We start from the raw sequence: 22,093 nt of genomic DNA, 5'->3' as shown, positions 1-22,093 counted from the left end.
GAGATTATTGTGTCTCTGCAACTGCTCAGCAATAGAAAAGGGCTCTGAAAGTGTCACTGTGTGCTGAGGGGTACCAAGGCACAGACTCATTGCTGCCTCCAGTAATTTTTTAAAAGTTTATTAAAATAAACAAATCACTCCCACTCACCAGTCTTGAGGCATGTCAAACCTAGCCTCAAAAATATCAGCCACTTGCCACTTTTAAACCGTCATGCTCTGCTGCTTTCTGATGCTTTAACTTCTCTCCCTCTCTTTTTTTCCCTGTTTTTGTTTTCCTAAACTTTTACATTTCATAGAACTCCACACATCCTTTGGTGAAGCTTGCTGCTTTGTTAATAGATAATTACCCTTGGGATTTTGTTTCTGTTTGCTTTGTTTCTTCTTCTCCCCTGTTTTGCAGTGAGAAAATCAAGCTGCTATTGGTCTTTGACTCATGCAAAGCTTAGGAAACAGGATGGGTTCTGAAAGCTACAGGTCTATGAGTTCATAGGTATGAAAGTATTCCCAGAGGATGGTGTGATGTCCTTCCTTGGTATCTGTGGACCAAATGGCAACAGCATTCACTGTTGCTCTTGGGCAGAGTGAGGTGCTCCTATGGTGGCAAGTACATGTCTTACTGGTTAGTTTCTCACCCAATAAAAATGGGAGAAAACTTGTACTATTAGAGAACAATTGCCTGTCAGTGAAGAGCTCTTTGACTGCTGCTTGTGGTGTTTCCTGTCTTCAGCTAGCTGTGGTAAGCCCTCAGGGCTGGAGCAGCAAAGAAGGTGGGGAGAACAGCAAAGCACATTAGTCTGAAGTATCTGTCATCTGTCTCAGGCCCTCAGTTCTAGAAATGAGAGGCCCTGTATGACACCTGGGCAAAGAAGGATTTGCAAAAGGGAGGCTTTGCTGTCCCAGAAGACATTTTCATGCTTGAAAGTTGCTGTTTAAGAGAACAGAATGTCCATTTTAAGTAGAACAAGCCAACAGGATGAGATAGAAGTCACACCACTATGTCTTTGTTCAAACATCCAGTACAATTCAAACTAAAGCATTGAGTGTTTCAGATGGGTCCCTTTCAGATGGGTTCTCTCCTTGTCAAAAAAAAGGACAGACTTCCAGATCCAAGCTTGGAGAGCAGGTCCCAGTGCATAAGTGTCAGGCTTGCATCCTTCAAAACAGTTCAGCTGATTGCTGCTGTGAACTATCATGGAATTGAAATGTAGTCAATTAAGCCCTCTAATTTTTTTTGCCTCCCCACCATACACCTTCTTTCTTCATTTTTCTATTATCTCACCACATTACCTTTAACATTTAATCACCTTATTTTGGAGGAAACAGATAAGACACCAGAAAACAACCTCCCTCTACTCCTCCCCTTCAGAATCTCCTAATAAACAAACCCAGGAGAGTTATCTGTGGCAATTAGAGCCTATAATATGATGGATGGTTAAGATATGTGCATGACATCACTTTTTGCTTTTATTGGTTAGTTTTTCTAGTTGATGCGTTGTAAATTAAGCTACTCAGTTTGGAGAATAAGAGAAGCAGTTAAACTGGTTGATAAAAGCCAAAATGCTGCCACCTTAGAACTCCCTTTTATTACATGGTTTATGTAAGGACATTAGTTGTCAGAAAAACAGTCAGGATCTGCAGATGACTCATTCATTTGATGGTGCTATTTTAAAGCACAGATTGTGAGCACAATTGTCACTGATATCACACATTTTCCATGTTTGGATAGATCGTCCTTTGTCTTACTCTTTGTTTTGCAGCTCCAATCTCTTCTCCTTGAAAGAAATTTTCCAAAGCAATTATGTTGTATTCATGTGGCTTTATAGAACTTTTGAGTAATGCATTGCTAAAGATATCAGGATGTTCCTGTTTGGACATTTACTAGAGTTACTTCTAATTTACTATGAATTAACCACTAATTCTCAATAGCTTCATTACTTTTATCTCAGTTCTTCCTTATAAAATAATAGAGTGAAATCTCGGGCACACTGAACTCAGTTTCATCTGAAGGGATTTGGATCTTGCTGAAGTTAGTTGAGGCTTTCCACTGGTATGGTTGAAGCCTCTGTCAGCATAGATGGGCTTGGGCTAAAGAAGATTCATATATCATATTTGCTAATCCTAGAACATTCTGAGTTGAAGTCCAACTGCTATTCAAATCTAGGTTTTCCTCTGGTATGTATGAGAAATCAAACTATGAGAAGAAATGTCTGGCAAGAAGTCTATTTGTTTAGAAGCACAGCAATGGCCATGTGTAGGGTACAGAACATGAAGCTGTTTATTTTGAGTTTACATTTCCAGAAAGCACCTGCTTGTGTTTCTGGCATAATCTGGATTGTTCAAGTAGTTGTTCAGCAAAGCCTCTGAAGCCACTTCACTCATTTAAAAATGCTCTCTAATTTCAAAAGGGAGTTTCTCCACACATGGTTGAAAGACACCCAAGAGAGTTTTCACAGCTGCTGCCAGTGTTGCAGCCTCTGTTGGGTGAACCTCAGTGTGCCAGCATTGGAGACCTCACAAGAGCAAGGGTCACTAAAAATTAAACAGATTAGGTAAACGGAAACTTAAGAATTGCCCCTGTTGAGCATTCATTGACTGTATGGACTTAAAGACATTAAACAATAGATTTCAGTGTTCTGGAATGTGTAGGTATCATGTGTTGAAATGGAGAAATACCTAAACTTTAATGTATCCTAGGTCTTTAATATTTTTACTTCCTTCTCCTGAGTTCATTTTTTATTTTTGCTCCTTATGTTCATAAGGATGAGTAGGTGTACTGACAAGATTTCTTTTGCTCTTACGACAGGTGGTTTACAAGCCCAACTACTGTAAATGCTTTTTATAGTGCATCTACCAACCAGATCAGTGAGTATCTGACTTCTGAGCCTCCTTATAAAATGCATGTTTGGGAAATGTATGTGCCAAGCTTCAGATAATAACTGTACCATTTGTGGTATTTGTGACTGAAAATCAAAAGTTCAAACCTAGTAATTCAGCTATGAGACTTCTTAAGTGAGAGGATAGTTCTGGAAAACCAAGGGCTCACACAAATTTGAATGACTGTTGTTTGATGAATCACCCCATGTCAGCTGAGTTGCAGTGACCTTGTGTGTATACTCTGTCCATTGCAAATGATAGCTTAAATCACTTTTATTAAAACTTAATGTTTCTGTGTTCTGTTTTTGGGAGCAAAATCATGTTCCATAAATATATGGCAATAGCAATTCTGTCCTCTAGGATTAATAGATACGTAGCAAGAGGAGACTGTGATATAGACCAGAAAACCTAAGAAAGTATGTCCAGAAGATTTGTCCAATACCTTCAAGGACAAGGAGTGATATATGTAGATAACTTAAAATGCTTATCTGTGTAGTTTTATGAAATTATTTTGTATGTACACTACTACCTGTCTCATGCTAATTTTAGTTACTGGTTGTTTTTAGATAGCATAAAGCCTAGTATGAAAACATATGAGGTAAAAGAGCTGAGCTTTTCAAATATATCTATGGATTTGGATGTTCATTTCCATTTGCTTTAATGGGACTTTGCACTGAAAATTTCTAACAGGCTTTAAAATTCTATACCAGTATTTCTGTGTACAATATTGTTACCTTTACCCCAACGCTTCTCTTTGCTCTTACTAGCTTTGCAAATTAAATCAGCCTTCTTGTTCTGTATCATTGTGGTCTGGAAGGTGGCTGCCATCACCTCCATGGTCTTGGTCCCCAGGGACAGGTGTATGAAAAATTGCTGAGTGGCTCCCCCCCCTTTTTCTCCTGAATCTCTTTTGGTCACAGAGAGAAGCAGTTTTTTTGAAAGGCACAAAATTAATGTGTCACGCTGTAGAGGTTACAGCAGAGGACTGGCAATTTGAGGCTGCTGGTATCTGCTTCTCCTAATTTCTGTAAACAATTTGCCTTCAAACCACTCTCTTAAATTCTTTCATGTCTAAGTGATCTCATTTGTAAAATGTGTATAATAATTAGGCAGTCCTTTTGATTAAAATTAGTTCTAGGTTTGGACAGCTCTACCTTAATTAGAGGGCTGCCATCATTAAGCAGCCACATTTTTGCTGATCATCTGAGGGAGCACTTGAATCTTCCCTGAGCTGGTCACAGCCCTGAGGTACCTGCAAAGCATGACAGATGCTCTTCCTGTGGAACTAAGCAGCAGTCACCACTGCTGCTTCAGATGTGTGGTGTGAACGGAGAGGAAGCCTGGTCAGTGCGAAATGAAAACCATCACTGTTATATCTTCTTTAATATTGGGTTCTTTCAAGTTTCAGCAGTGTTCAGCTCTCTTGGCCTCTCTGCCATGGCACATTAGAGAAAACTGTAATGAGAGGCAGGAGCCACTGAAGCTAAAATTCACACTTGCTGTGTCTAACAGTGTCACGAAGCAGAGAGCTGTCAAACGTAGCCCATCGGTCATGGGTGTAGACACAGTTGTATTTTCTATCCTAACTGCTGACCTTCATGTTCTGCTGCCATCTGACCTAGAATTTTGGACATTGCTATTCATAGACCTTTTAGGACTGTTTCAAAGAGGAAAAGGATTTTGGTGGTTCTTTCTGAATAAAACCATCCAAGCACAGGGAGGAGTCTCTGACACACTCCTAATGGAAGGATCACAAATTCTTCTCTCTGTAGTCTATATCACTGACACAAGTATTAAAAAATTGCCACGATCTTCACACAAGTCCATGTGACCTTCATATGCAGACAAGCTGCTAGTGTTTTTAATTTGACTACTTGACTAATCAATTACTTGGAAGAAAAAGGTAATTAAAAATTAGAAAACTAATAAAGAATAGAAACTAGGTGATTTAGAAAAATTAGGAAAGTCATTAGATTTGGGAGAATACAGTAAATCTTACATATGCAGTAGGTGTACCAAATTTTGCTGCACTTACTGCAAACAGCCTTATGTTTCCTATTGCTTCATTTAATTTTTATTATTAACCTACTGATAGCTTGCATGGCCAACAATTCAGTTGATATCTCCAAAGGAGAAATAAGTATCTGTATCAAGGTAAGATGTGCTGCAAAGAGCAGAGTTAAAAATTATGGTACATGTAATTTATCTTGTTATTATACAAGTCTGCTCCTGATGTTCTCTTTACATGAGAGTAAAGTATTATGCAAGTTTACACCTGATGTTCGCTTTCCATGAGCTGTATTTACTTATTTCCTCTTTTTCCATAATTCAAAGTGTCTTAAGTTAACCACTATGCATGTTTATAATGATTGTTAATAATTTTTTAATCCTAGTTTGGATAATTTTTCAATTTTCTGTGCATTTGCTCGTCAATTTCCCCTCAATTATAGGTACTTAACGAGGACAACAGGTACATGTCATTGCCTTTAGAGTCTCAAAAGGTATCTAAGTACACTTCATATAATCTAAGCAGCGTGAATACTACCTTTTTAATTATCATAATTGGAACACCAAAAACACATTCCAAAAGACTTAGTTTATTTTAATGCACTCTAGAGCAGTCAACAAATATGTGCTGAAAATAGACACAAGTGATGATCAAAGCATACTCCTCTTCAAGAAAAGATTTTGTTTCATTACAGCACTAAAATATTGGCTCTTGAATACGTTAAGAATAGAAGTGAAATATTCATCAGACATTTGGTGTTTTTAATTTTTTTCCAAGTGTATATATGCATGCCTCTAGAATACAGAAAAAAGTAATATTTATAGGTTTTGAACAGTAATGAAAGGGAGATTTACAATGAACTAAGGCAAATATAAGCAACACAATCATGAGGTATAAGCTTGAATTGATGTACTGGATAATTAACTAATGTTGATACTATCTCTAAGTTTATATCCATTCTCCTTCTAAGTCATTTGTGCTGGTACTGCAGTTCTCTAGTGAAAGTCAAGAGGCCTCTTTAGAGAGCAGTTTCATTACATGTTACAGGAAGGAGATATAATCTACAACAGAATTTAAAAATTGGATTCAAATTAGCATCCATAGAGAAAAACCACAGATGAGAGCTCGTATTAGCCAATAAGTATCATCTTTGCAGGAAGCATCATGCAGATATCGATGCTGGCATCTTTCTGACGATGTGAGTTGCAAGGGAGAACTCTTAACTTGCCAGGAGCCAGGGAAGTGCTGGCAAACAGCACATGGTGCCGTGGCCAGGACAGGACAAGGGGACTGTGCATAGGGGCACTTTCTCTTCCCTTAAGAACTAGACTAATTGGAAGGTTATTGATGAAGTAGTTTCAAGTGTGCCATTAGTTTCCAGGAGGTTAATGAACATAATGGATTTGGACTGAACACAGTCTGAACCCTATTATTAAGTAAGCTTTAAGTGTTCTTAAGTGAACCCTCATTTTCACTTTTTCCTATTTACTAACGACCAGTATTCTCTTTCATTTAATTATGGTCACAGGTGAGATGATGCATGATCCTTACCTCAATTCTGTATTTTTTCCTCTAAAATTCTTAGCTATGAATGTATAAAATAGATCTTTTCCTTTGTTCTCTCCTCCCCCTGCCCCTGCCCTCACACACCTCCCCCCAGGGAATCTCGTGAGAGTGTTTTTTCCCTTAGAAAATAAAGATTAAAGTTTCTTTTTTTAAAAAAAGAAAAAGCGTTTTCACAGGTTTCCTAGTCCCTTAGCACACAGTATTCATTGATCCCTCACAAACCATCTCATGTTTTTCCTCATGTTGCCCCACTGAGTCTGGGAAACACTGGGTTCTCTCTCTTTCATGAGCAGTAAAGAGGTTCTTGTCAGGTGAAGCAGAAACTGAGCCAAGAGTTGAGCCAGAGGCTGCTGAGTCCTCTACTTTAAGACCACCACTTCCCTTTATCTCTTTAATCAATTTATTCAGTACTCCTCATAATGTTAAGCTTTATAGTCAGGCACAGCATGGAACAGTTACTGTGCTTTACACAATTTTTGTTTTTTTATCCTCTTTGTCCACAGGATAAAACTTGAAATTAACTGTAGGATTAAGGTCCATATTACACAGAGAGTTTGATCCCTGTCACCTACATATAGATGCTCAAAGCAGTCTGGGGTGCTCTATAGCATCTGATATGTTTTCTCATGTGTGTTGTATCTGAGAGAGAACTTGCAGGAGACCCTTGCCATTGAGACTGAGAGCTAGAGCCCAAGCAGGACACGCAATGCAATCACCAGGATGGGACTCAGTTGTCCAAACAGAAATCTGTGGAACTATTTTAGGCAAATGTATCCTGCCCTTTGTGCTGTTTTTAGATGACTAAGCAGCACTCTAGCTATCATCATGTTTAATTCCTTATGTGAATTCAATATCCTTTGATTAATGACCAGCAGTTAGTCTTCTGCTTATATCTTATCCATTCAAAACTCCACATCTGAATTCATTCAGTGACACTTGAAAAAACAAGTTGCAGCTTTTAAGCACATCTGAGAATTGCCAGTATGAGAATTGACAGAGTACCTTGTATAGCACAGAATTTAGCACAGCTGTCTCCCATATCCATTACTTACATACAGGACTCCATAACCTGTCAGAAGTTGCTTTAAACAAACCAACCTAATTATTGGAAATTGTAAATACACTAACTTGGAGTAAGGCTTTACTAGGTCTTGCCTTACTCAATTAAAAAACATCATGCAACATAACTGAATAATGTAATTGAAATATAATATTTGAATTCATATTTCGATTTGAACTCCAAATTTCCTCATGATTTGATGAGTCATCTCGTGTGGTTTTAGTTTACTACATCCATTTTTAGTCTGTGTCGTTTCAGTGAACTATCAAATCAAATGAGATTGCTTGTGTCTTCTCAGTGAACTAACAATATTACACTGAGTTTAAGGGTATTCATCTGAAAAGTATGTATAATAATACCATGAAGGTATTAGCTGGTAAATGGATTCATTAATGGCAGTAAAGCCCCAGTAAAATTGGAAAAAATAAAAGCTTCAAATTTGAAATACATTCTAACAAGCCCTTATAGCACCTTGCTGTGGAGAGATGTTGAAAGTTCCATAATGGATAAAGTGAAGCTAGAAACCTTCAGCTACAGAATCACAGAATTGTTAGGGTTGGAAGGGACCTCTGGAGATCATTTAGCCCAACCCATCTGCCAAGGCAGGGTCACACGAACTCATCCAGGTGGGTTTTGAAGTTCTGCAAAGAGGGACACTCCCTAACTTACCTGGGCAGCCTGTTCCCGTGCTCTGCCACCCTCAATGTAAAGAAGTTCTTCCTTATGTCGAGGTGGAACTTGTGTTTTATTTTATGGCCATTGCTCCTTATCCTGTCACTGGGTGCCACTGAAGTAAAACAAATTTTATTTACATTAAAAGTAGTCCTATGCAGGTAGAGCACTGTCAGCATAAACTGAGTGAAATATTTGAAGTAAGCCAGATGTACTTCGCTGCTTGAACTGCCTCTGTGTTCCAGAGCAGTAAGGTGTGTAAGAGGAAAGTTCAGCAGAGTCACTGTCCAAGTGTCCAAACACAGGGGTTTGGAAAGCCCAAACTCAGCTGACCACAACCCACAGTGTTTTTGTGGCAAGTGACACCAGGGTCTATCTCAGAACGATGCTGCAGTCCAATGACATAGCTTTGAAAGTAGGAAGGCTGTAAGAAGATAGGCAAGTAAAGGCTGTGAGTGTAGGCTCTGAGCCTGCACCAGCAATATAGTGTATGGGGAGAGAGACTTTCAGCCTGTATCTATCTTCTGGGGCTGTGTAGAGGGAGAAAGCTTTAAAAGATGCACTATAGGCTAAATTTACAGTGAAGTGTTAGCTCAGTGTACATTCCCAGTGCCTGTATTCATTCCTTATGATGTGAAATTCTCTGAAGTCTGTCTGTCTTACTCCTTCAGATCAGTCCTTTGCTTACTTGAGCTCCAGTGGCTTATAAATAATCCCATTAGTATTTATTGCATCTGTAGCCTACTATGAGCTCTCCGAGTTTTGCCATTAATACTTCTAAGTGCAACATGCCAAGCAAAAAAAGAAACAGACTTCACAAGGGAATTGCCTAAATTGAGGGATTCTAACCAGCACAAAATAAGAAGCTGTCAGGTGATCTATCTCCTGTTACAATCACAAGGACATTCTAGGTCTAGGGCATTGTTATCCTTGCTCCTACCCAGGATGATGAAGTTGATGCTTGCCTGAAGGAGACATTGCATAAAAAGTGATGCCACGTGTTGCCAATTCCAAATCTGTTCCTAGTAGTGTTGCAATAGTGGACAAACACTCTCCCTCATTTAGTGCTACTAAACTTTGGATAACAGGACCCCTTTGCTATACCAGCTGACCAAGAATTGCTTTCAAAACTAGATAATTTTTTTTCTTAAAAAATACAAATTAAAAAAGTCCTATTTGAGGTAATATATTCCAATTTCCTGAGGTTTTCTGAAATATGTATTACATTCTACTGGCTTAGGACTCTTGATTTGGCCTAAAAATACTTCCTGAGGTTCCTTCAGTGCAATCAAACTACAGAGATGTTTCACACAGATGCCCAGAAGCAGAAACCACTCCTTCAACCAGCACTTTGCTCAGCAATGTCTTACCTAAAATGGATCCTGACTCTGAGTGAAATAATTATCAACCTGTTATATGAATTCAGGATTGGACCTTCTTGTCATTCATTCACATGACTTGTTCAGTGAAAACTTAATCTCATACCTTAACTCACACTGACTGTATTTCAGCAATGTTCTATGAAGACAATTTAGATTATATTTCATAGCTGGATGAGCATGAATGAAAATTTGCACCTAGTTAGCTCTAAGTTCACTACACCAGTCTATACCTGGACAAAACAATTGCAGCTTCTTAAAGATCTTGATAGCTTCTTGGTGCAGTGACAGGCACACAGATTTATGTGATCCCTAAACATGATTTATGGAGTGTCTGCTACCTTGGTTCATATCCTCTTCAGTATGGGCTCATTTGTTCATTTTGGCCAGAATTCCACTCATCTGCTGTTGTGGGAAGATGGTCATTTAGGTTTAGCAGAACCTAATAATTCCAAAACCTTTTCTGAGACTTAGTGTTTGGAAGGAACCAGTTCAGACTAGATTTTCAGCTCTTAACATAAGCTTTTAACTTAGGGCACTAACAAGTAATTTTCATCAGGTTGTGTGAGTGAACCGTTGCTGTGAGATGTTTAAAAACATGCCTAGTAAATACTCTGTGCACCAGGAGGTAAGGAAAGCTAGATGAGGAAAATTTCATCCTCGACATTGGTACAATTGTGTTTTGTAGCACAAAGTAAAAAATCACTGGAAAAGCAATAATAACATGCTTGAAACAACAAAGCAACATCTGGAGAAGTAAAAAAGAGGGGGAAAAACCCCAACAAAGCAACATCTGGAGAAGTAAAAAAGGGGGAAAAAAACCCCAGTCAACACTCAAAAGTAAGTTCAAACCCCACACTTCTGTTTTTAGCTAATTGCAAATCAAGACAGCCAGGTAGGAGAAGGAGAAAAAAAACAGATGGGCAGACCAGGAGGACATACCACTTGCCATATCATTTGACATGAATTATACTCATCATACTGTTTTGTTTTGTTTTTAATTCAAAAGTAAGTTTTTAAAAGGCTTTCTAGGAAAAGACAAAGATTTTGCCTGATAATTTATCTGACATATAAAGAAATCCATGACCTATCTATCAACAAAAAATTGAATAGGGTTAGAGTCGAGTGAATATGGTCTTTGTTTTGATCTGAGTGTGCAGGTGATTTCTTGAAGAGACAGCTGTTCCTGGGAAAGCAAGTGCATCATTTGAGGAAACTGGTTCTTCCTCAACAAGGTGATGTCCATGTGGAGTAACCTTAAAAGCCAAGTGTGTGCCTGTCCTTTATAGATGGGAGTTAATGACACAAGACAGTAAATTCCACATTTAGGCCTGGAAGGATGGCACTTTTCACCATCATATAAAAGTTTTGACCATAGGTGTCTGTTTTATTTAGCAGTTCTTTAGGCTGTTAAACTTTTAAATGTTAAGTTCCAATGTCTTCAGAACTCTGGCAATGAAATGTCACCCTGGAATTAAATATAGATGTGTGACTTTGAATTTGAAGAACAATTTTGATTTCTATGTGCAACATCAGTAAATCATTGCTCACTAGAGTGTCTGCATTGGTGGGTTCTTGGTTTCTAGTTAGATCACCAGAAGCAACCAGTTAATTCCTGTAGCTAGACTGACCCTACAGCCTTAATAAACTACAGCTCTGCTTTACTAAAGTGTTTAAGTATGTTCATTTACCTTTGATTTTCATAGATTATATAGAATTAGGCTTACGTTTTATCACTTTCCTGTTTCTTGCTGGACTGAAGCATCAGTAATCTAACACTTTTTGAATTCTTGTTGCATTTTACCTGTATATTGTCTGCTGAAGGTAATCCAATATTCTTCACAGGAAACACTAGGTGTTTTTTTCACAGGAACATATGCACTTACACACACAGAAATGTATGTAGGAATGGAATAAAATAAAGTTAATTCAGTGCAGCATCTCATTGCCATTGTGGTCCTGAAAGAGGGAGGATCTCTGCTGCCTCTCAAAAATCCTCTCTTGCATTCTTAAAATACCACCTGAGAGAGAGCTCCTCTAGAAAGCCTTCTGAAACTAAAAAAATGAGGTAACAAAATCAAAACCCTTGGACATTGGGACTGTTATTCAGATGTTCAGCTGTATTGAATTGACCTTGCTATTTTTTTTTCTATTGCAGGATTCCCAGCAGGAGAACTACAAAAGCCTTTCTTTTGGGGAACAGAGTATCCTAGGTAAGTACTGCACCAGAGAACCTCATACACCTAGGAATGAGGAGTAACAGGGAAAGGTATTGCAAATACATACAGACAAAGAAGAGGGCATAGAGAAGGAGGCTATGATGCTGAAGGCAACCAACAAGTAGTGCACAGGAAAACTGTGTTGTCCTTCTGTAGGACAAGTTTGGCCCTTGGGTTGCATGTTCTTTCCTATTGTGTCCTGTTTTTACTATTGAAAGAACTGGCTTTGAGAAGTGGTGCTTTGTGCTATAACTTTTCTCACCCTTGGGAGCTGTATGCGTTGCTGCGTCTTAAACCGATGACGAATTTCTCACAGGAGCTGCTCAGTAAATGCACTCGAGTGGGAGTGTTTCAATGCTATAAGCATGCAAATGCAGCAGTGTGCACATGGCAGGTACAAAAAGGAATTGTAAATCAGGTAACCAGCACTTTCTGAGCAGAAGTGAATACCCCGAAAAGCCAATTATTATCAGTTTATTGTTAGCTTTCTGCTAATATCTAAGATTAACAGTGAGTCTTCCTCTGTGCCTCTTGATGTACATGAGAATATCTCCATGTGCATAAGTGATTGCCTGAGCAGGCCCATGTGCTACTGTAGCTGAGGAAGAGTAATTATAGGTCACATATATTTAATTTTGAAAAATCACTGCTTTTGTGCAGTTCAATAGCTTTCTATTTTAGGGCAGGATAAGACCATGAAAAGTTTCTGACAGCACTTTCTCAAAGTTATTTTGCAGTTACATAAAATCAGTTACTGGCAAAATATATCCTTAATAAATCTTTGTTAAAAACAAAGTCAAACTTTTCAAACACTTTTGGTTTGCAATCTTCTAAGCTGGATTGTGTCCTTGCAAACAGGAAATTTGGCAATATATGTAGCAAGACACATTCAATTTAGGAACAAATTAATTTGCATTCAAAGAGAATGCTTATGATCCAGGTGACTTTCCAAGTGGTAATTGGGGATAGAAGAATGTCCTTTCTTGTTAAGGTGAACTTATTTTCTGTTATGGTTATTGCAGATCTGTTTCCAGCTTTGCTTTCTGAAGAGATTTCTCTGTATTCTGACCTTCTGCCATAGTGATAATATTGTGGTCCTTTCAAAACATTATACTTTGCTCATTTCGTATTCTGACCTTCTGCCATAGTGATAAAATTGTGGTCCTTTCAAAATATTATACTTTGCTCATTTATCTTCTTTAAAGGTTACCTTAGCTTAAATTGGTTTTGCTTGAGTATGTATCAAAATGAAATTTAGTAAACAAATGGAGATGGTTTATATCAGACAACAGGTTGCTTTTGTCCTTGAAATATTCTGGATGTTTTCTGTCTACTTAAACAAAACAGTACATGGCAGTGGAACAGAAAAATCATCAAAAAGTCATCAGCACTTGCTGGAAAACCGATTTAGCAAATATTTAACATTTAGTGGCATTTTAGTGTCCAGTTGCAGCATAAGAACCTAAACCCAGTTACATCTATTTGCATAAAGGGAAGCTTAGTTATCACTTTTACATTTCAGTACAATAAATAAAATACCATACAAATGCCATCATTCATAGTTATGAGCCTTCACTGCCAGATATATTGAAATAGAGACTTCAAACTACCTGAGCCTGTAGCTTCCTTACAATTCTCTGAGCCTCCACAATCCCAGAAATTTCCCTTTTAATCTGGTATCTGCTGGGCTGCACCTAACCCCCTTTATCTCTGTCCAGCTGTGCCCAGAAATGAAAAGCATGAACAGAGATGGGAAAATTTCTGTCAAAAAATATTGTTGAGCTGGGTAAAATGCTCAAAGGGGTTCACAGAAGCAAAGGCCAGAATTCATCCCAAACCTCAACCCATCTTCTGGAGCTGGGAAAACTGCAGAAGTGTCAGAACACCAGCCTGTTCTTTGACCTGCCACTCTTGGTGACTAAGAACTGTAGAAAAAAAAATGTATTTAGTAATAGGGTTTGACCTCTTTCCATGTTTGCTACCATAATTTCTGTACTTCTCCAGCTGCAGAAGATTCTGTATAACCACTTCAGATATGGAAAACAAGTCTAATATAGTGCATTTATTATGGGCAATTATCACTGTGTGCTACACAGGACTGCAAATTTGTCACACAAAGGGATGATGTTTCCATTGCTGAAATGTATAATTTTAACCAGCATTTTTTAGTGATGCTTTGTAATAGTACTTGGGGGAAAAAAACAGTGGGGAAGATTTTATCACATACAAATTACCTTTCAGGAAAGAAAAAACCAAAGTGAAGGATTGTCATGGGAGCAGAGGGAATTAAATGATATAATACTTTTTGGGCATGACTGAGATGAGCAATTAGTGTACTATGGATCATTAAGTCCAGTAATAACATGTTACTGCAAAACTTTCTGCCTTTCTTCCATTTCAATACAATTTGTTAGAAATACTATAAGCTACTTTGAAGTATATCATCTCAATAACTGAAATAATTAAAATCACAAAAAATCACAAATGAAAGACGCATTTAGTAAATCTACTCCTGTGATAGCCTCTGCATTTGGTGTAAAAAAGCCCTGAACCTTTCCCCCTTTCATCCCTATTTCTTCCAGATGCATGCTTATTTGAATACAACAAGGAAGGGAGAGATATAATTAACTGTTAATCAGGAGTACAAAATATTTCCTTCTATTCTGTTTCTCCAGTACATTAGATCCAACTGTGTATCATCTTCTATTCCAGGGCAGGTGCAAGGAAGTTGTATGACCTTTCTTTTAAAAAACTGGATGAAGATCTGTTTAATGCTTTACAAAGTATAGGCTTTGTTGCATGCCAGCAAAAAAAATGATCGGAGCTGACAGTACAGAAGCCCATTGCAGCCTTTGATCTCCTGTTTTGATGACGATGCTAACAGAATAGCTACACCTATAATTTTGTCCTGTTCTCAGAATATACACAATGCAGTCAGCTGAGGGAGACATTTTGGACCTGATATGATGCTAATAAGGGATTTGGTTAGAAGAGGAATCATAGCAGTGCTTTGAAAGTTTTAGATTAAATGTTGCTTTTAAACATGGAAGTGTTTAACATTAAGACTTTGAATAACTTTAAGTCTAAATTGTGCAGGTGTACTTTTTAGACCCATATTCATCTCATTCTTCCTCCCCTTTTAAAACAAATCATGATCTTTACTGAGGTCTTTTTTCCTTTAATGCTAATGAGTGTGGACACTTTCTGAGGAAACTGCCTCTTTGTATTACAGGTCATTAAGTTATGGTGCCATAGGAGTAATTGTTGGCCATGAGTTTACACATGGATTTGATAGCAATGGTGAGTCTTTTACCATATGTTCATAACTTTGTTTTTTACAGATTTGGCCTATTAGTAAGCTAACTTGTACGTGCTTTGGCTTTTTTATTGTGTTGGGGTTTTTTAACAGTGCTGAACTATGTGAAAAAAATTTAAAGTTGTATTTATTTGATTTATTTCCATAGATTCTTGCTTGTCTGAACTAGATTTTGTTTGGTAAGAAATGCCACGTTTGATTCTATTGTTTGTCTTGAATGGAAGCTAAATCAACAAGAGATTCAGAAACTCCTGACTGAGGGTGTGGGAAGGGCAAAGAGAGAACTTCTGAATGATAAAAATTGCTTCCAAGAAAACTTTGCATTTCAGTTTTAACATTATTCAAAAGACAACTATGAAAGTTTTAAAATTCAATACTGGAACAAGAGTGGTATATAAAAGATGATGCAAAATATTTAAAAAAAAATAAAAGGAGAGAGACAGGGGAAAAAGAAGAATGGCCTGAAAATGTCAATCCAATTGTCCTGATAAACGGGGTGGAGTGGGGCATTACCACTATCTAGGTTTGGCTGTCTCAGTAAAGTGCTTTTAAAAATCAGACTCCTGAGAGAAGGGGGAAGGTTAGGGGATGGTGCAGAGAGAGAGAAACATGAATCTTCTCCTCCTGGGAGCAATTTTGAGTTTGTTACATTGAATATATTTTAAAAACAAAACCAAACCCAAACAAATGCAAAAAAAAAAAACCAAACCCAAAATTGTGTCCTGTTGGCACTGCTCCACAACATTTTGTGCCAGCAAACTCACCAGAATGGAGGAATTTTTCTTCACAAACTCCCATCTCATGTGTAGGTGAGTATCTAATCCCCATCTTGTCTCCTGCCAGTCAGAAAGGAACTTAAGATTTGATTTCCTAAGCTGACCCCTACTCCTTGCCAGGGTCTTACCTTTCAAATATAGAAATAAATCTCTAGGGATTTTGTCATCTAGAACAAGATAACACACAGGGTGGGGGAAAAGAAGAAAAAAAAAAAGAAGGAAAGAAAACATCTTCAGTACTTGGTATCATGTCTATTGGTTGCTCCTTACCTGTCTTTCCTGTAGTTGCAAAGAAGAATCAAATCACAGGGCAAGGCTGTATGCTCATGGGCAGCTAAACCTGCTCTCAAAAAAAGTCCAGACATGTCTCAATGTCTGGCTGGAGTCATGATGGAGTTTAGATACTCTCCTACAAATGAGAGAGAGAGCAGTGACCTGAGACTGAAACTTCCATGAGGCATTGCAGTAACCAAATGCCTGGGGAATGGGATGTATGTATTCTCCTTACTTCCATGAATAGGATTCAAATGTTCTGGTTTTGCTCCTAAATCAAAAATGGAAACTTTAGAAGTTTCCATGAAATGAATTGGTTTGTTTCTGGTCAAGTGCAGAATTTATTAATAACAAACTAGTTCTCATCATATTTGCAGAATCAAAGACCTGTGGGCTGAGGATGAAAAATACTTACAATTACACTTACAAGAAAGCTCAAATGCCTTTTACACTATATAATTATAAAATGTACTATAGAACTCATTAGTCTTTTTTTTTTTTTTCTGCAAATGGAAATGATGACAATAAATAGAATGTCAGCTTTTCACTGCTCTCTTGAGTCAGGTCAAGATTCTGCTCACTGGTCCTATCCATTTTGTACACAAACTTGTATGAGTACACTCACCTCTCATTTCTGTGCAGATGATAGATTCCCAAACTGGAGAAGTTTAGTTCTACAAAAACATTTTTTTCTTTCTTTTTTAAGGTCGGAAATATGACAAAAATGGAAATTTAGACCCTTGGTGGACAACTGACTCTGAAGAAAAATTTAAAGAGAAAACAAAATGCATGATTAATCAATACAACAATTACTACTGGAAGCGAGCTGGATTATATGTATGTAAACCACCAGTGGCTGAAAACAGTGGCACATTAAGAGTCTTGGTTCTTGGTTTTCTTCTTTAAGTTCTCTCTTTATAAATTCCAACATGCTGGGATATTAAGCCACCAACTTCATTTCTCACAACAAATGATTTTTTGAAATGAATAATTGTGTTAAAAATTGTCTGTCAGGTTTAATTAGTCCAGTCAAATACTGCTTCTCACACACTGGTGACAGGGTTAAACCACTTCTCCCCATCATCTAATTTTGCAATCAGAGGAAGAAGATAAAGCCACTCAGCAGGGCTGGTCTAATTATTGTGATGATGTTAAATGTCTTCTGAAAATGAGGTCTGTAATGAAAACTGAGCAGTCACTCTTTTTAGAAAGAATATAATAGCATTCTTTATAGATTCCTTTAGCAATTCTGCCTGTTATTTATTGCTGCTATAAAATGTGTGCATAAACCCTACTTTATTTCAGATTCAGCTCTTGCTATTTCTTCCGTGCGTGTGCACAGACCCCATTTGTATGTCTAATCAAGGAAGTATGATAGCAGTAGCTCATAGAAAAGGATTGAGAAAGAAAGTGCAAGGGAATGGTTTCTGGTTTATTGTCTATCAGAGCTATGGGCTTCCCTGAAAATCAGCACATTATGTAAGTGTCTAAAATGAGGATAAATAGGATAAATCCCAGACCTTTAGAAATGAATAGCTGAAATTCCAGTAATATGCTCTGGGATGTGATTTTAATCTTAATTTTCAGGATAAAACATATACTCCATTCCCCACTCAATTCTATCACTTCTACTTGCATTTTAGAAACACTATTGCATCTTTGAATTTTAAGCATAGAGAGGTCACATGTAATGCTTAGCAATAATTTGAACACTTTTCCTGTGCTGTTTGTGTCAGTCTCAGAGACAACAAAGCCATATTGTGGTCCAGTCTGAAGTCCAGCAACTCAGACTTGAGTACTTCATACGAGCTAAGTTACAAATAAAAATTCTCAGCCTTATTCCTGAATATCTGTAGGACGAAAACTGTCAATACAAAAATGTCCTTAAAGAAGGTCATTAAAACCTTCCCCAAGGATAAGGCTGAGCTCTTACCATGCTTCTGCCATTGGCTTGGCCTTCTCTTTTTGCTTCTGCACTGTCTCTTGAAATGAGGTAGGTCTGAATTTCCTCTCCAGTGTAACTGCTGCCTTTGAAGTCCATGGATGGGCTTATTAGAGAGATCCTGTTACCACAGCCTTTTCATCCCATTCCTTCTATTTCTAGGGGATAGCAAAAACACTTTTTAGGTGATAGGAGAATCTTCATATTTTCTGACATATTTTATATCTTCTGTATGAAGATCTATGCAAGCAAAGAGCTTTCTTCTTTCTTTTTCCTGTCATTTGCATCAATATTCTTCAGATTTTTTACCCCTGTATGAATAGTTTTCATGGATCAAGAAACCCAGTTACTCTAATTCTTTCTCAACTGGTTTATAATAAAAATGTCTCCAGAAAAGAAGCGCAATGAAAGAAAAAGTGAATGCAGAAATAGCTTCAGAGTGCAATAATCACAGTAAGTCATCTCATCAAATAAAGGGCTTATGGTGGTCCCTGAACCCTGCCACAGACTGTCTGCACAGAGGAGTCTCAGATACCTGATCCAGAGCTGCCTGAGACCAGCAGAAAGACTTCTTCCACTTATTAAAATGACCTGTGGCCCAAGTGCCATTGTCAGGTTACTCTCATCTTATGCTCAAAATCAGTCTCCGTCACAAGCACACTGCAAGGAAAATTTATGAGGAGGTAGGCCAGGAAAAAAGGCAGCTGGAGTGGGAGTGTGTGTGTGCCCTGGTGTCCCAGAACCTTTTCTCCTAAAAGCCTCTCTCTCACCTCCATCTCCAGCCTCCTGAGAGCAGTGGAGAGCTGACACAAAAGGGTTGCACTTCCATCTGCTGCTCCCACTTCTCCTTCGTTACCCCCATGTGTGTAGCACTGTACCCAAGGCATCAAGCGACTCCAACCTGGATATTCGTGTGCTCGGAGTGGTGGGGCTGTGCACAAATACCTGTGTACACCCTTGATTCTTTTACCTCTTCTGCCCCATTTCCCCCTCTTTTACCATCCTGAAACTAAGGTGAGTCCTGATGCCAACCCTGCCATGCTGATCCCTGCAGCGTGCAAGAGCCTATCACTGGAGGATCTGCAGACCAGCATTGACCTTCAGAGCTCGGCCCAAAACTGTGCTCAATTATCTTGTTTATTCATGGCATAGTAGAGGATAAAACTGATTAATTACGAATACAGTTCATAACACTAAGACCTTAGTAGGTTGGATGAGCAGAGATAATGCTACTGAAGCAGAAATTAGGATTTCTTCATAATGATATTGCACTTTGCAGTGCCAGGAGACTGACTTCCTCACAAAGTTTATATAGTGCTGTTTCTTGCAATGTGTTCTTGTTGCTCTTGCTCTTGGAATCAATACTGGGGAGAAGCAACAGGAATCTCCTTTGCAGATATTCTTAGAGCACTGAATATACTATCAATTTTAATTCTGTCTCTGACAGTTATTTTTAATTATTCTTGTTTACACTGTGGCTTAAAAGTTATTTTAGAATCCCAGTAGTATATTAAGAGTTATGTAGAGAAACAAATATAACCTTTTAGATAAAAATTTAAGAAAGGGGCTACTGGATCTTACATGTAACCAGATAAAACCAGTCTTTATGGGAAAGTTACTGATGCTCAGATCAAAGATCAGGGACTGAATTCTTAAGTGCACTTTATCAACTATATTTTGTGCTACAGAGATCTAGGACCAGAGCCAGGATAACTCATCACAGAAAATTGTTTACTGACAGTTTTCACATGGAAAACCAGTTTTCTTAACCAAAGTTATGATAGCTGAAATTGGCTGATGTCGTTCTCATCTTGTTTTACTTTTTCTCCTGCTTCTTGAAGTTAATCAAGAAGGAAGTTCAGAAACAGGTCAAATGACTGATATCTTCCGTTCTACCAGGTGAAAGGCAAGAGGACTTTGGCAGAAAACATTGCAGATAATGGAGGTTTGAGAGAAGCTTTCAGGGTAAGTAGATGAAAAATATCTAAAACATAGTATTACATTAAAAATAAAAAAAAAAGGAAAGAAAAAAAGCAGTGGTTATCTTCATTCTGCTGAAAGGCACTTGGTATCTCTTTCTTATCAGGCATACAGGAAATGGATTACAGAAAAGAGGGGAGGAGAAGAAGAGCCTTTACTGCCAGGCCTTGAGTTCACACACAACCAGCTTTTCTTCCTGAGTTATGCCCATGTGAGTAGTACAAATGTGTTTCAAGACCCCATCTATTAACCTGCACAATGTGCAGTGCAGAGATGAGACTGCTTTGTTTTAACATTCTACACCAACCAAACCCAGACTTTTCAGGGTTTCAGTAGAGACTTCTCCCAGGACTATTATTTCTTTTCTCCTTTCCTCTTTGTCCTCATCTATCCATGGTGCTAGAACTGCTGAAATTAGTCTTGGTTTTGCACAGTGTTGTCACAGCAGCTTGCTTTCTTCTTGCTATTTCCCTCCAGTAAAAAAGTCTTCTTGTGCACGTTGGCTCCTTAGCTTTCTTCAGTCTTAGCTTCCCAGATTTCTGTTGCTTGCAATACACAGGAGTTTCTGGCTGCTTCCACCACAGGCTCCTGTTGAAAATGTACCACCACCATTTGTTACTATGTTGTTCAAGAAAACTAAGCAGTAGTGAAGAAAGTCTTAGTTTATTTTTGCCCATCTGTGCACTAAATATGCTGTAACAAAACTTGTATAAGGGATGTGAGTTTCTTAGACAAGCATGTAGAACAAGGGAGAGCATCAGAAAATATTTATTTGGTTAAACAAGTTGTAACAAACACCCTACATAAGAAGTAAAAGTTGGGCTATAAAACTCTACCCATCAGTTGAACAGTGTATCCCAGGCACCCATGAGCTTAGCCTATTTCCACAGAGCTCAAGCTACTCAACAGACTTATTCAAACTGTCAGGGTTGTCTTCAGCCAGACAAAATTGTACTGAAGTCCATTGAAATCCTATGGGCTATCTGGCTTAAAGGATTTTGTTGATAGGAACATTCAGTAGAGGGAATTAGGTAGGATGGGGACAGCTCAAATGAGATTTTTCATGCAATGGGTACAGCACAAGAGGGATTATTCAGTTGTGCAAATATTCTGTCTACCCTGCTTTGTGGTCAGTTACAATTGGGTCAAGTATCTTATCAGGAATAGTGAATTGGGAACCACTGATGGAAATGTGGAAAATGTGTAATTTCAAAAGAAACTGACATTCCAACATGGATTATGTCAGGTAATATATCTGCAGTTTTGGAGATGATAAGCATCATTATGTGTACCTTTTATGCATATTACATAGCTTTGAGACCAAGAAGTATCTTTGGTAATTAATAATGTGTGAATTGCTGCAGCACAAGCTGAAAAGCAAGTTACCATTATAGAGAACTTCAAAAAAAGAACTAGTAAAGTGGCTGTGACTAGATGATGAGAATGAGTGGGTAGAGAATAACAGTGGGTGGAGACTGGATCCATAAGGGGATTTGAAAAACAAGAGAATATACCAACAGAAAACTGCAGGTTGGCAAAGGTGAAACAAAGTAGAAATTTATGGTGTCTTTCCATTGTATGCATTCTATAAGTAATAGGCTTAAGAAAAGTGACATTACATTCTGCTTTATTTACAAAGTCATCTCAGATAACATGCCTGTTTCTGTTTTTTCTTTTTTATTAGGTAAGATGCAACTCCTTTAGACCAGTATCTGCAAGGGAGCAAATCTATGTTGGAGCTCACAGCCCTCCGCAGTTCAGGTAGTGTAAATAATGTATTTCCTCGGTGTATACACAGAATCAATCATGACACAACAGAAGTGTAGAAATTCAGCATTTTAAAAGGGGTTTAAGAGCAAACACAAAATTGGACTGTGCTCTTGGTTTAGATTGAAATTGAACCAGTTTTATTAGCTTATCTTTCACTATTGCAAATGCTCTTCTGTAAAACTGAGGAGCTTGCATCTACCTTCAAAAGCAACCAGAACACACACTAATCCCTGTGATGTCCTGTAATCTTGGCCTGAG

General features: G+C 38.0%; 1 protein-coding gene across 1 annotated transcript in view; it reads left to right on the top strand.

The window, feature by feature from the left end:
- The window catches only part of PHEX (phosphate regulating endopeptidase homolog, X-linked), a gene marked incomplete at its 5' end in the record, with an annotated part of 65,191 nt that overhangs the window by 39,669 nt on the left and 3,429 nt on the right, over window positions 1-22,093 (top strand). The window contains 7 exons of the mRNA XM_009078842.1: window positions 2,804-2,862; window positions 11,718-11,772; window positions 15,011-15,078; window positions 16,850-16,980; window positions 19,985-20,050; window positions 20,172-20,276; window positions 21,750-21,826. Of these exons, the coding sequence (XP_009077090.1) occupies window positions 2,804-2,862; window positions 11,718-11,772; window positions 15,011-15,078; window positions 16,850-16,980; window positions 19,985-20,050; window positions 20,172-20,276; window positions 21,750-21,826 (561 nt within the window). The remainder of the gene's footprint in view (window positions 1-2,803; window positions 2,863-11,717; window positions 11,773-15,010; window positions 15,079-16,849; window positions 16,981-19,984; window positions 20,051-20,171; window positions 20,277-21,749; window positions 21,827-22,093) is intronic.

This window comes from Acanthisitta chloris, unplaced genomic scaffold, assembly GCF_000695815.1.
Source record: "Acanthisitta chloris isolate BGI_N310 unplaced genomic scaffold, ASM69581v1 scaffold11357, whole genome shotgun sequence".
NCBI lineage: Eukaryota > Metazoa > Chordata > Aves > Passeriformes > Acanthisittidae > Acanthisitta > Acanthisitta chloris.
Note: the sequence above shows the minus strand (reverse complement) of the source record. Positions and strands in the feature narration are given on the sequence as shown.